Here is a 14,802-nt window from a genome sequence, read left to right as displayed (position 1 = left end):
AGCCTCAACAAAACGAACCTTGACTTCCAACACTACTGTGAGGTCGTAGAGGAGGCTCTCCATCAAAAAACAACGTAGTTGGAAGCCGCTGAAGAATGGGCATCCCCGCACCCACCCATTCCCTCTGGCCACCCTGTCCCCACAGCACGATCGAAATAAAGGTCGACGCGTTGATGGACATCGCTACGAAGCTTCCTATCCTGGCCATCCCTCCCCAAAACCCCTCACAAACCCTTGAGCTCAATTTCTGCACCATACACCTTAACCCACTATAGTATGACATATTTATCGATGAACCCCTATCTTGTTTCCTCCCCCAAAACTATAGAAGGCCTCCGATTCCTACACCACACAGGTTGGGAAATCGTATATGATTCTTACAAATCCCTCAAGCAATACAAACTCCAGCCATACTCCGCAAAAGGCCTCCTCATCCTATACCAGCCCTGTCATTTACAGATGGAGATTACCCAAGCCACATGCAGTTTGATGACTCACATGTGGCTTTCCCAATGGAGCACACCCCTGAAGAAGCCGTAGCCACAAAAAGCTTTTTTCCACTCCAAACGCCCTAACAACATGACTCAGATGAAGACAACAATGACATCGGTGGCCGAAGGAGCCCCGGGCACCCATCCCCCTCAACAACCCCCATCTTCATCTCCCCCCCATCAGACTCCTCCTCCCAGCTCCTCTCACCCCAGCACAAGCACCCCCAACCACCCCCACCCGGCACCAACACACTCACTCTCTTCCCCTCACAATCCTCTACACCCCCCCATCTCCCCACTCCACCTCCCTCACCAACTCCTCCCTCACCTACCACTTTAAACCTCAACTTAGGCCTGCCCATAACCATCACATATTTACCCTCAAAATTGGCCAAGCCTCCCCCACCGCAAGCATTGCCGCCATCGCCTCGACATGAGCCACCCCTCCACCTTCGTCCACAACCACCACCCGAAATCCCTCCCCCACCACCCTTGGAAGAAGAAGAAATCCCCCCCACATCCTACCTCACAACAACGTGACTTCGTTCGAACGTACTCGATCTACTACCGTTAGATACTTTGCCAGCTCCGAGGATGGACCTGAATTAGGGAGGGGAGTATGTTAACCACTCCGGTTAACATCATTTTGGAAGCATGGTCACGCTTCTTGTAACTTATCATTTTGTAGCCGTGCAAAACGCTTATTGATAAAAGATATATGGGATGACCAAGCTTACGGCTTGTGTAATGCCAGTCATAGGAATGAGCTAGATGTACATAGAGCTAGAAAGCCAATTTTGGGCCCCCAATTGTAAATAGGCAACTAGCCATTGCAAAAAGTGAGCTCATGTATATAAGTCATTTTATGGAATATGAAAAGGGACAATCCAATTTGTCTCAATTGATTCTCTCTCTCTCTCTCTCTCTCTCTCTCTCTCTCTCTCTCTCGCTTATGGTTGCATGCTTGTGTTGTAAATGCTTACTTGCTTGATTGTTGTCTATGCATGGAGTGGATGGTGTTAATCTAGCTTCTCTTCTCCTCTCCCTTCTCTTGTCTTTCTCTCAAAATCCCTCTTGCATGCACATTGGCATTGAGTGGAGGTAGAGCTCTCCATAGCTCCCTTCTTCTTTGCTCATTACCTAGCTTGTGGATCTCCACTTGGGTGACACAAGTGGGGGTGGAGTGAGCCCCTAGAGGCCTCACATAGGGGAGTTAACCCTCATTAGGGTTGGCTAAATGCAAGTCTCTGAATCGATCCTTGCATGGCTTCATTCTCTTCTTCTCTTCTTCTCTGAATCGATCCTTGCATGGCTTCATTCTCTTCTTCTCTCCCTCTCTTGTGTAAGGTAGTATGTTTTGGTTAACACACATAGTTTGCGATAGGGAATCGAGTGTTGATGTGAAGTGGTCGATATAAAGTGGGTGTGAATGAGGTTGGATTTTCCATGAGTATAGAAGAATTCAGGACATCCAATGTAGCATGGACGTGGGTAAATTGTGACCTATGGGGGGTGACTTGCCAAACATGGCTAAGTGGATCTAGCCGTTTTAGCCTCTTTTTAAAAAGGTGGTAGCTACTCGATCCACGTGCTTAAAGCATGCAGTGGAAGGAAGTGAAGCATTATAAAGCTTGCCTAGCTTCGAGGTGAAATTTGGTATCTTTGCATTGGCCAGGGAATCTCTACCTTGCTTAATATATTAGCATTGTTGTTTTGCGTGCATAGCCTAATTGATTCTTGTCAGCTTTGGTTGCATTTTACCAGATCTTCTCCCCGATTAGGTTCTTTACCTAGTCCTCTTCTTAGGGGAGGTTTTCATGCTCTCTCTCTCTCTCTCTCTCTCTCTCTCTCTCTAAATGTAAATTAGTGCTTTTTAAAAAAGAAATTGGACTGGTATGTGGCATCATGGGCTTGCTTAGCCATGTGGTATAACAACCCTTATTTTTTTCTAAGATTTTTTTCGGTGCTGATGTGGTAGTTTGAGCCTACGTTTTCACGTAGCACATGTAACCCTAAATTTTTTTGGGTGATGATATGGCACTGTGGGCTTGCATTGCCACTTCTAGCTGGTGAGTTGGTGATGTGGCATGGTGCACATAGGTGTTGTGGGATCGTGGTGATCTTTTTAAGCCTTGGGGTTACTTAGTGATGTGTGGCTCTTCTTTGATGGGAACAGAGATGGGTAAGGCCACTGCGCATGGGCAAGGTATTGCATGCTTGGCATCTGTGAACTCCTTTGGCTTCTCTATAGGTGGCATCGGCACATGAGTCAAGGTGCAACCCACTACTCTCCATTCCTGCTTAAGCTTTGGGGATGGTGTTGGAGGCATGGCTTTTGACCTCCACTCCATCTTTGGTCAGACATTTGATGGCATGGTTACAAAGGCTTGTGATGCAGGTTTTCTCTTAACTTTGGAACCTTGAAGCCATTGCCTTACTCTCTTTGGTTTTGGAGATTGGGGTGTAGTCCGCGAGGTCTTTGGGACCAAACAAAAGGGTTTCTGTTGTAGCATTAATCTTCTAATACAAAGAATCTAATGGGGCTCATCGTGGGGTGGGTAAAACTTGTTCCATGGGTCTCCCGCTTGGAAGACCTTTTACTCATGGTAGGATTCTAGCTAAATGGTAGCTACCAGAGGTCTTTTGCTTGGGTATAGTACTTTCCTTGGCTAGCAAGGTACCCACTCCTTCTTTATGACCTCCCTCAAGGGTTATTGAGATTGAGGTTTGGCTAGCAAGGTACCCACTCCTTCTTTATGACCTCCCTCAAGGGTTATTGAGATTGAGGTTTGGGGAGTGGTCTTTGTCTTTGCCCGCAAGATTTTGGATCTCTAGAATTGTTTCTCAAACATGGCAAGGCAAGAGAAGTGCCGAGTGTTAGGGGTTACCAAAGATTTTGGATCTCTATAATTGTTTGTAAAAAATGGCAAGGCAAGAGAAGTGTTGAGTGTTAGGGGTTACCGAAAGTTAAGGGGTAGGGCTAGTGGTTGTTTTACCAACAATGGGTTCCATTGTGCTAGCACAATGAGCATAATATTGTTGTTATCTAGGCCTTAAAAGGAAGACACTATGTGCTTGTATAGTTTCAAGTAATTTACACACCAAACCATATCTCTCCATGGAAATAAATGTGAGTGTCTCGCTTGAGGAACTGCTGGTTGGGGCTGGCCTTAGGGTTTCCCTTGGGGCTGGCATTACCGCTGCTGGCCTAAATAGTTGAACATATTTTCTGCCAACTCATTCATTCTCATGTCCTTGACTAACACTCTAGTTGGTGCTAGGCCTCAGGGGGTTCACTTAAAAATATGTAAGTCTACTACATGCGATCATTAAGAGGGGTTTTTAAACCAATATTTTGAGAAAAATTTACAGAAAACTACTTACATAAGGGGGTTTTAAATGGCATTTTGAAAAAAAACCCGTAAGTTTATTAAAAAAAGGGTTAAGTTAAAATTCAGATAAAAGGGTATTTTTAAATACCCTTTAAACGCACGTTGTATGTAGTTCTTCCTAAAAGTACACCCCTTGAGTGCTAGGCACCCTTAGCCGTTGGAGGCTTTAGATGATGCAAGATGATGCGTCCCCTATTTCATGGTTTGGATGGATGACTTCTACTTCATCCTTGTCTTGGAAATTGTCTACTCGGTCTATTGCCTCATGGGGTGACAACACTCATCAAAGATGTGGTGTCTAGACTTGTATAGATGGTCATGAAGCTTCTTGCTCTTGAGATTGCTGATAAATCGATTAATAAGTGATAAGTCATCTAGTTTCTCATGGGGCTACATCCCATGTGGAGATACTTGGTTCTAGCAATGTAGTCCCTTATTGTTTCACCCTCCTCTCACTTAAGGTTATGGATCTGTGCGATATGGCTCATCTAGCTTTGTTGGAGCGAGAATCCTACAATGAAAGTGTGTCTCAAGACCTCATAGTAGCTGGCCTTTTCAAGTGGGTTTAGAAACTTAAACCACTGGCTTGCTTTGCCTCAAGGCAAAGTCCAAATGAATAGATATTGGTGGGATCATCAATCCTTCCCATGGCTTCACAAATTTGATCAAACTTCTCTAGATACTATATGGGATCTCTAGTTCCATCAAATTTGGTCATTATCCTTGAGATATGGATTAGCTTTGTTTTGCCCAACTTTGAGCCTCTAGGTGCTATGTTTGTTAGAACCTCATTTCCCATTTCAAATGCCATCCTAAGCATGTCTTTTGTGTATTCACGTGGTGGTGGAACATAAGGGAGTGGCTGTACAAAACCCTTTCTATCAAGTTTAAAAAATTCTTGCCCCATGGGGTTGGACTGTGTGGTTTTTCTAATGATGACACTTGTCTTATGCTAGATTGGCTTTGAGGCTACAAGCTTGCTGCATTTAAGGACACACCATGTGATTGCCCTCGTGGATCCCTTTGGTTTAAGGTAGTCCTAGACATTATCTCTTTACCCTTTCTCATCTAAATAGAGAAGAATTGGAACTTGGTTCCATGGTGAAGGAACTTGTACAGTGGGCTCCAAGGAGAGTGGGACTTTGTTTGCACTATGTGTGCTTACTACTGTATGTTTTGAGGAATTTTCATCCCTAATGGTACAACAAAGGAGACATGTCATGATTACTATAACTACAGTTATTGGGTTGCTTGTTGTTGCTAGTGGTGAGCTTGGGATAAATCCAACTCAGGATTGACACCAAATTGTGGCATCATATAGTTTGTCCACTTCCAGAGAGAGCGAGGAGGGGGCAAACCTTAAGGTTCTTTGTCCTACTTCTACTCCTTCACCAAGGATTTGCTTTAAGATAGGGCGGTTTGGGCCCCTTTTATGGAGTTTATAAACATTGTTCATAGAGCCAATAGATGCATCTAGGGCTTAGAGGACCATGGCAGCTCCTGTCTTCCTTCGCTCATAATTGTCTTTCATTGGTCATTTCTTCCCAAAGCTCCTCGCTAGAGGTGGATCCGAAGGAGTTTTATCTTCTTAATAGGGAAGAACATAAATTTTTCTCATTTTTTAGATTTTTTTTAAATTTCTAGGCTCACGTCTCTAGGTTCCATATATGTTGACTCATGCCTCCAGAATCACCTCTCTACGTTCTATATGTTAACTCATGTTTATTGACTCACACCTCCAGACTCATGTCTCTAGGCTCACGTGCGTTGACTCACACCTTGTTGACTCACATATGTTGGCTCACGCCTTTTTCTATAAACATTGGACAAAAAATTAATGTCTCAATAATTATACTTTACTACCCCGATAATTTAAAATTATAGTTGGTACAAACTTTATGACAAGAAAATCCTTAAAGAACATGAGTAGATATGTCCTTACTAGTCTTTTAGTAATAATTGGTTGGTATAATATTAGGTATACCTACCTAATAATCCTTAAAGGACATGAGTAGGTATGTCCATACAAGTCTTTAAGATAGTAATAATATTAAGTATACTTATCTCTAGACTCGCATCTATTAACTCATGGCTCTCACATGTCTAGACTCACAATAGTCCTCCATAGCGCAGCGGGCACCAAATATGTTTAAGTCTAGAACTCACCTTAGCCTTTCATTGGTCTAGGGCCTTATCTCTAGACTCGCATCTATTAACTCATGGCTCTCACATGTCTAGACTCACAATAGTCCCCCATAGCGCAGCGGGCACCAAATATGTTTAAGTCTAGAACTCACCTTAGCCTTTCATTGGTCTAGGGCCTTCGACGGAGTGTAACTTCCCGATGTGGGTGTGCTAGCTTGTCCATTGCACCCTCACTTCGTTATCACTCCATTATCACACTAGAATGCTCCTTTGTCCTAATGGGCTAAAGGAAGAGCTCTCTATGCCTAGATGGAGATAAAAAAAGATAGCCTTCGTGATGGTTATCTCTCACAAAAGGCAAGGGAAATAGTATACATACATGCAAGAATAGAGAAGAGAAGACTTGACAAGTATTCTATTGCAAGGGAATGATTGTGTATTGCTAGTTTTCACACTTCTCGATGTGGGTGTGCTAGCTCGTCCATTGCACCCTCACTCCGTTATCAATCCATTATCACACTAGAATGCTCCTTTGCCCTAATGGGGTGAAGGAAGAGCTTTCTATGCCTAGATGGAGATAAAAAAAGATAGCCTTCGCGATGGTTATCTCTCACAAAAGGCAGGGGAAGAAGAAGTAGCTAATGCAAGAGGGAAACCTACAAATAAACCTATCTGGCATGCATCCATTAACAAGTAAGCAAGATCCAATAGTATACATACACACAAGAATAGAGAATAGTTGACAAGTATTCTATTGCAAGGGAATGATTGTGTATTGCTAGTTTTCACACTTCCCGATGTGGGTGTGCTAGCTCGTCCATTGCATCCTCACTCCGTTATCACTCAATTATCACACTAGAATGCTCCTTTGCCTTAATGGGGTGAAGGAAGAGCTCTGTATGCCTAGATGGAGATAAAAAAAGAGAGGGAAACCTACAAATAAACCTATATGGCATGCATCCATTAACAAGTAAGCAAGATCCAATAGTATACATACACGCAAGAATACAGAAGAGAAGAGTTGACAAGTATTCTATTGCAAGGGAATGATTGTGTATTGCTAGTTTTCACACTAGGCCAAGCCAAACTAAAAATGGACTAGCCTCTATTACTAGTCTTAAGCAAGTATGTATATAAGTCCTTAGACTTTCCCTATTTGACATTAAGCTCAAAGTACGATCGCTTTATATGTTCCATCATAATACAAAAGATAAGTGCTCGTTCAAGTAGGTAAGATGGCAACGTGTAGGTTGAGCGGGTGAAAACATGTTAATCCTATGGAGTGGTTAAGTGTGTTGCTTAATGGTTTCATTAGTCTCATTGCTTAAGGTGCATCATTATGTGAGAACTCAGCTTAATACATCATTATGTGAGAACACTGCTTATGCTAATCCAATTAATTTTGTTGATCTCTTTGTGTGGGTGTTGCTCTTACAAATACTATGTCAAAGTCCCAGATCCCACTAGTCATCCTCATCCTCATCAATAAGGCACCGAAAGACTGATACGAGAGACCTCAATGAAGGCCCTACTTTTGGTGCAGATCAAATGCTATGGCATGGTAAAATGCTTTCATGGGCACAGAGTCATTCCCTTCAAGGATATGCTGACAGAAGTAGGCTTCCGGAAGAGGTTCGTCTTGTTTGCTTTCTATTTCATAAAAATGTCCATAAACTGACGGCCCAAGTTTCCATGAAGAAAGCCTCTCTAGAAAGCTGAATTCTATGCCCTCTCTCTAGAGACTCTCTCTCGTGTCTACCGACGTTAATACCTCCTCTCTCTCTCTCTCTCTCTCTCTAGAGACTCTTCTTAAAAAAAGAAGGTTTAGGATTGGAGCAGCCAATGCTATATATTGTTGGTACGACAAGAGGAAGGAGTGAGACAGCGCTATGGCAAATACATGTGTGCCATGGCTCGCCCACAGCGCTCCTTGCCTGCCTCACTTGATTCACAAGGCTCGCTTTTCCTCATCCGCTGCGTCCTTGGCTCGTCTCTCTCACCTTTCCCTCGAGCAGCTTGTTACTAGCAGGTGGAGCAGAGGCAGGTATCAGAGAGGCTCTGCCAACATCTTCATACAGGCTTACTCACAGAGCAGCAATAATGGAGCACCCGACAGAACTCAGCAGAAGTCCGGCGGCGTCCGTGTGCGGTTCGCTCCTTCGCCAACAGGCAATCTTCACGTTGGCGGAGCCAGGACTGCGCTCTTTAACTACCTGTTCGCCAGGTACATACATACAATTTCTGTCTGGGTGGACAATGATGCAAAACAAAATGCATTGAGCACTGTACAAAGGGATAATACATCAGACAGTAGCAATTACCTCACGGGGTGGGAGGGGCAAGGGTTTTGGGACCATTAATAACACGAGGAAGGCTAAGAATGTATCACTGTCACCTCTGATGTTATGTCTACTTCATGACTATGCATTCTATTACATCTGTGGGAAAGAAACGTGCCTTTTTTTCATCTTTAATGTGGCTGTTAATAATTTTTTTTTTCTTAAAAATGAAAAGATACTTTCTACCCTACAGAACTCATTAATCTGGGGACTGTTTTAGGAAGAAATGAAGGGAGGCTTGGTTATGAAGAAATAAAATGCACCGTAAGCTTCTTCTACTTCTCTTGTGTCCCCCCAAAGTCTGTACCCCAACCCAGCTTGTTTTGCTGTTTCAGATCACAAGGAGGGAAATTCATTCTTCGGATTGAAGACACTGACTTGGAGAGATCCACTCGTGAGTCGGAGGAAGCAATGCTGCGTGATCTTCTATGGCTTGGCTTAGAATGGGATGAAGGTTAGTCTCCCCTCCCTCCCCCCCTCATCTTTGTCCGATCTTTCTTTTGTCATGGATACATAACAATTCAGATTGTTACAAATTTAGTGTATGTTGTCATTGTTTTAAGATGTTTGCACAGCTGAAGTTGTTTGTTTTGTTCATAGAGTAGGTTAATATACTATTTTTCTACAATTAGGTCCAAACAAGGAGGGAATTGTGGGTCCTTATCGACAGTCAGAGAGGACTAGTCTTTACTTGAAGTATGCAGAGCAATTGCTGGCATCCGGTCATGCCTACAAATGCTTTTGCACTGATGAGGTTAGTTAAGTCTTTTTGTTACCTTCAATGAAACACTCGTTAGAAAATCAAAGGTTCTTAGATGCAGCCATTTTCTGCGTGAATTTACAATCAAAGGAGAAAAATGTGTTTTGCATACATCATAAGCCCATCTCAAACAAAAGAGTCACAATATCTTACCAACTTGAAATGTGAGCCCGATGATGTGGATAAAATGGGAGTGCTCATCAGGAGCGTGAAGGGGATCACTCTATTCCAACAAACTCTTGAGGTTTTACGTCTTGCTGCTACTACTCTTGATGATATGGTATCACTTTTAATTGAGGAACAAAGAGTACCAACCTAGTATTGGTATTGATCAAGGCATCATCATCACAAACAAGAATCAGAAGATCAACAATAAGATTCAATGCAGGTACCCCAGAAGGATGGGCCAGAAGGTGGCCAGTTGCTTCAAAAAGCAGAGCAAGAATAGCATCAAGCCAATCCCCTTGAAGAAGATGTTCCAGACTCCTTTGAAGAATATGCCGTTGATAAAGAAGAAGTTCATGCTCAATGGTCTAGGTCAAAGACCTCACTTTAGCCGAGGTCGAGGACGAGTGGGCTTTTGTCACATGCACTCTGCACTCAGTGCATGGTGACAAGATGGCTCATCATTAGCTGAGCAACATTTGTACATTATTAGAACCTAGTAGGATGATATTTGTCGTACACCGTGATCCCATTGTATATCCTCAGTCCAGGATAAGTCAGGCACGAGCTACGTAGGTCATTCCTCAATCTTAGGGGGTTAGTCAATCAGTCAAGTCCCTTAACCCACTTGGAGAGAATCATTCATGCATGTAGAGTCAGTAGAAGCCTTAGGGTTTGCATCAGAAAGCACTCTGCATCCTGCATGATATGCATTCATATGCTGTGCATCATTTAGAACATCTCAGAAGCCTTAGGGAATTTACGAGGATTTATCTGGTATATTTTATGGTATTTATTTAGCATTTAATATCATTTATAAATATAAACTTTATTAAATAAATGACCAGCCAACTTGACCAGCCGCTAGTTTGTATAAATAGGCTTGCATAGGGCTTAGTTCTCCCATTTAGTCTTCAGTGAGCTAGGCACCTTCCTCCTCAGCACTAGGAGCATTCCCCGCCTTTAGCCTAGATTGGTTCGTGCCCTTCTGAAGTTTGTGTTGTGCTTTAGCCTTCTTGCAGTCTCCTTAAGGAGCCCACAGCTCCGCAGTCATCAGGCGCAGCCCTTCGTGCAGTCCATTCGGTAGCCAGCAGCTCCACAGTCCCTATAGCCATCAGGCGCAGCCATCTGTACTCTAACGCAGCAGTTCTATCGCTTCAGCCCATAGGCGCTTGCGTACAGCAAGTTCCCTCTGTGTTTGAGCATAGATCACAGCCAGCAAGTATTCTAGACAGTTCAGTCCTGTGTTTGCAGATCTACAGTAGTTTCCAGCATTGCGTTTCAGTCTATAGTTTGCGTTTCAGTCCCGCATCAGTTCTACAACAGTATTATACCTTCTGTGTATCATCCATACATGCAACAGTCATCTGGTGAAGGTAACATATCATTCATAAGCATTTACAGCATAGTTACATAGCTTAGAACAGTCCACCGCAGTCCTTTCTCAGCCTCAGGTGTGCAGCCCTTCCTCATGCCCTTGGGAAGAGTGCATAGGCTCGAGATCAGTTCATTGAGGTGTTTCTATAGCTGTGTACAGTTCAGCCAGGCTTCTGATCCTCCGAGATCTTGCATTTGGCTTATCTACAGTCCACAGTCATTCTCTCTAAAGTAATAAAGAAAATACTATCTCGTTATTGGAATATTGTTAAAGTCACGAAACTCAGGTTACAGAAGATGGTGTGAGCATTTGTGTGACAGGATCCTCCAATACGAAGATTTCCGTTGCATATTACATTGGTATCAGATTCAGATTGTCCACACACACCGTATCCTAGCGTGGGGGCATCCTTGGATGGTTAGATTGGATTGCGGCACGACCACCGAATTCAGCATCATGTCTATAGAAGAGAGTACTCATCAGTCGGAAGATGTCTCTCCCGAATGAGACCATGTTCTTCCGCCTATAGCAGACACCATAGTTCTTCTGAGAGCTCAGAACCAGCTGCTCATGGAGCATCTCCAACTCTTAGAGGCAGCAGCAGCAGCACGTCCTCCTCCGCCTCCAGCAGCACCCGACTACATCTCCCTCTTCTTTCAGATGGAACAACAAAGGAGAGAGGATGACGCCCGAAGGAAAGAAGAAAAAGCAGAAAGACGGGACTATGAGGAAGCCCAGCGCAGGATCGACGAAGATCGGCATCAGGCTGAACTCGCCGCTGGGGAACACCAACATGAGCTTGATCGAGAACGTATGTTACTCGAGCACCAATGGGAAAAGGAGGCCATACACTTGAGGTATCAGCAGCTCTCCTCAGTATCCCCAGCCATAGGTGTCACCAGCCCACAGTCCACAGCAACATCAACCACCGTCATTCGCAATCAACCAAACTTCAGTAAGTATGATGGTAAGTGTGATCATTCATTAGTTAATCAATTTATTCATCAGTTTAATACTCATTTTCCATTAGCTAGGATCACAGACCCCCAAGATAAAGTCCACTTAGCGGCTCCCCATCTCACTGGTGAGGCAGTCACTTGGTGGCAACATTGGTCTAGTATTCATATAGACCAGGCCACAGGTGTCACAGCCTTTGACTGGGACATCTTTGTCCATGACCTGAAGACCAGATTTCTCCCGCCCCAGTACATGACCGGTCTGAAAGATGAGTTCTATGGACTTAGACAGAACGGATCCCCAGTGCTTCAGTTTTCCGGTAAGGTTATCACTTTAGCACAGCAGTTAGGGTTATCTGCGCAGGCCAAGATGGAGCAATTCATTCGTGGATTGGATCTTAACATTCGGTTCACAGTTCGTAACTTTGAACCTAGTACATATGACCAGGCTTTGACTCTCGCTCAGAATGAAGAAATGAAGATGAACGGAGGCAAGCCCAAGCAGTCATCACAGTCCAGTACCAAACCCCAACAGGGGAAGGGTAATTCGTCTTCTAAAGACACTAAGACAGACAATAGTCCCAGCTCTAGTTCAGGGGGTAAGGAATCCAAGCCTAAGAAAACCCCTGAGGAAAACACTCAAGCAGGCATCATTGGAGGCTATCTTCCTCCAGAGGAGCAAAGACAATATCAGTCAGAAAACAGATGTTTTTTCTGTCACATCATAGGGCATGGTAAGAAGGATTGTCCAAAAAGGCAAGCAGAGCAAGCCTCCAAGGAGCCTTCTGCCACAGTTGCCGCAGTATCCCCCACTCCTCCAGACCCTTCTACTACCACCAATGCGGTTCAGATCTTACCTTCTATGCATTCCATGCCATTCGTGGTACTTGATGCTAAGCAGGAGGGTGAGGCAACAACCACACAGAAAAGCCTAATTCGAGCTTATGGCTCTGCCAAGGGCCAACAATTCATCATCCGTTTTGACATGGGTAGTTTTGAGGACGCCATCTCTCCCCAGTTGGCTACCAACATGAGATGTACCTTAGTGCCCTATTATTTGGAGGTAGATGGGTTCACACCTGGTCTCCGCACCCACATTTCCCAGAAGGCACAACAATTTACCTTTGAAGTTCAAAAGGTCTCATTCCAGCGAGATTTCATTGTCTCTCCTCTTTTGGGATGTGACACGATCTTAGGAATTCAGTGGTTTCGTCAGTATGAACCTATTCCCAATTGGGGGCAGGACATCTTTATTATCTCTAAAGGTTTTCTTGAGTCTGTTATGATTCGGGGCGATAGAAGCATTCCTAGCATCCCTATGATTTCTCATCTCCAGGCCAATCAAGCTATCCGCAAGGGAGCAGAAGGAGCATTGATTTATGCTCAGACAGCTTCTATCTCATCGATAACCGCTGTTTCATCATCTTCAGTCCCTTAGTTGGCAGATCTCCTTTCTCATTCAAACATTTTTAAGAATGATCTCCCACCCAGTATCCCACAGTTAGTAGAACCTCCTAGCAAGTTTCCCTCTTGTCTTTCCAAGATTTTCAAGGGCACGCTAGAATAGCAGTCAGTTCTCAAACATTTGAAACCTGTTCCTTATGCATACATTTTCACAATCACCACAGACCACGAAGCTCTTAAGTGGCTCCCGACGATGCCAAGTGCCCAGTGGAGTGCACAACACACTCGACAGGGTCAGCTCTTCCACCAGGTTGGAGGAATGATCAAGTACATCCCTGGTCAGCATAACCCAGTAGCAGATGTTCTTAGTAGAAACACCAGCATCCCGACCAGTCAGGATCTCCGGAAAAGACTTAGCAAGCATAGAAGATTACATTGTATATCCTCAGTCCAGGATAAGTCAGGCACAAGCTACGTAGGTCATTCCTTAGCCTTAGCGGGTTAGTCAGTCAGTCAAGTCCCTTAACCCACTTGGAGAAAATCATTCATGCATGTAGAGTCAGTAGAAGCCTTCGGGTTTGCATTAGAAAGCACTTTGCATCTTGCATAATATGCATTCATATGCCTGTGCATCATTTAGAACATCTCAGAAGCCTTAGGGAATTTACTAGGATTTATTTCATATTTTATGGTATTTATTAAGCATTTAATGTCATTTATAAATATAAACTTTATTAAATAAATGACCAGCCAACTTGACCAGCCCCTAGTTAGTATAAATAGGCTTGTTTAGGGCTTAGTTCTCCCATTCAGTCTTCAGTGAGCTACGCACCTTCCTGCTCAGCACTAGGAGCATTCCCCGCCTTTAGCCTAGACTGGTTCCTGCCCTTCTGGAGTTTGTGTTGTGCTTCAGCCTTCTTGCAGTCCCCTTAAGCAGCCCACAGCTCCACAGTCATCAGGTGCAGCCCTTCTTGCAGTCCATTCCATTCAGCAGCCAGCAGCTCTACAGTCCCTACAGCCATCAAGCGCAGCCATCTGTACCCTAACGCAGCAGTTCTGTCCCTTCAGCCCATAGGCGCCTGCATACAGCACCCTGCCAGGCCCCATTACAGCAGGTTCCCTCTGTGTTTGAGCATAGATCACAGCCAGCAAGTATTCTGGACAGTTCAGTCCTGTGTTTGCAGATCCACAGCAGTTTCCAGCATTGCGTTTCAGTCTACAGTCTGAGTTTCAGTCCAGCATCAGTTCTACAACAGTATTCTGCCTTCTGTGCATCATCCATACATGCAAAGGTCATCTGGTGAAGGTAACATATCATTCATAAGCATTTACAGCATAGTTACATAGCTTAGAAAAGTCCACCGCAGTCCTTTCTCAGCCTCAGGTGTGCAGACCTTCCTCATGCCCTTGGGAAGAGTGCATAGACTCGAGATCAGTTCATTGAGGTGTTTCTACAGCCATGTACTGTTCAGGCAAGCTTCCGATCCTCCGAGATCTTGCGTTTGGCTTATCTATAGTCCACAGTCATTCTCTCTAAAGTAATAAAGCAAATACTATCTCGTTATCGGGGTAGGGGGCCCTTCAGTGGGTAATTTAGGACCCAATCTGGTGTACAGTTCTCATATATCTCTCTCTCACCTCTTTAAAGTTTGAAGTATTAAAATGGATTGCTAAACTCACGAAACTCAGGATACAGAAGACGGTGTGAGCATTTGTGTGACAGGATCCTCCAATACGAAGACTTCCGCTGCATATTACAGCTTTCTAAGCTC

The 14,802-nt window shown here is 44.1% G+C and overlaps 1 protein-coding gene across 3 annotated transcripts in view; it reads left to right on the top strand.

Annotated features, from left to right (window-relative positions):
* Positions 1 to 7,714: 7,714 nt before the first annotated feature.
* ERS (glutamate tRNA synthetase) overlaps positions 7,715 to 14,802 on the top strand; it is a 30,420-nt gene continuing 23,332 nt past the window's right edge. Inside the window, exons 1-3 of one of the 3 annotated variants that reach the window (XM_086824872.1) lie at positions 7,715 to 8,252; positions 8,703 to 8,821; positions 9,000 to 9,121. In XM_086824872.1, the coding sequence (XP_086680998.1) occupies positions 7,918 to 8,252; positions 8,703 to 8,821; positions 9,000 to 9,121 (576 nt within the window). In that variant the 5' untranslated portion in view covers positions 7,715 to 7,917. The remainder of the gene's footprint in view (positions 8,253 to 8,702; positions 8,822 to 8,999; positions 9,122 to 14,802) is intronic. The other 2 variants (XM_086824873.1, XM_086824874.1) reach the window with 2 other exon arrangements.

This window comes from Cibotium barometz, chromosome 31 (assembly GCF_041138505.1).
Source record: "Cibotium barometz isolate CiBa-2024 chromosome 31, ASM4113850v1, whole genome shotgun sequence".
Lineage (NCBI taxonomy): Eukaryota > Viridiplantae > Streptophyta > Polypodiopsida > Cyatheales > Cibotiaceae > Cibotium > Cibotium barometz.
This window is presented reverse-complemented; position numbering and strand designations above follow the sequence as displayed.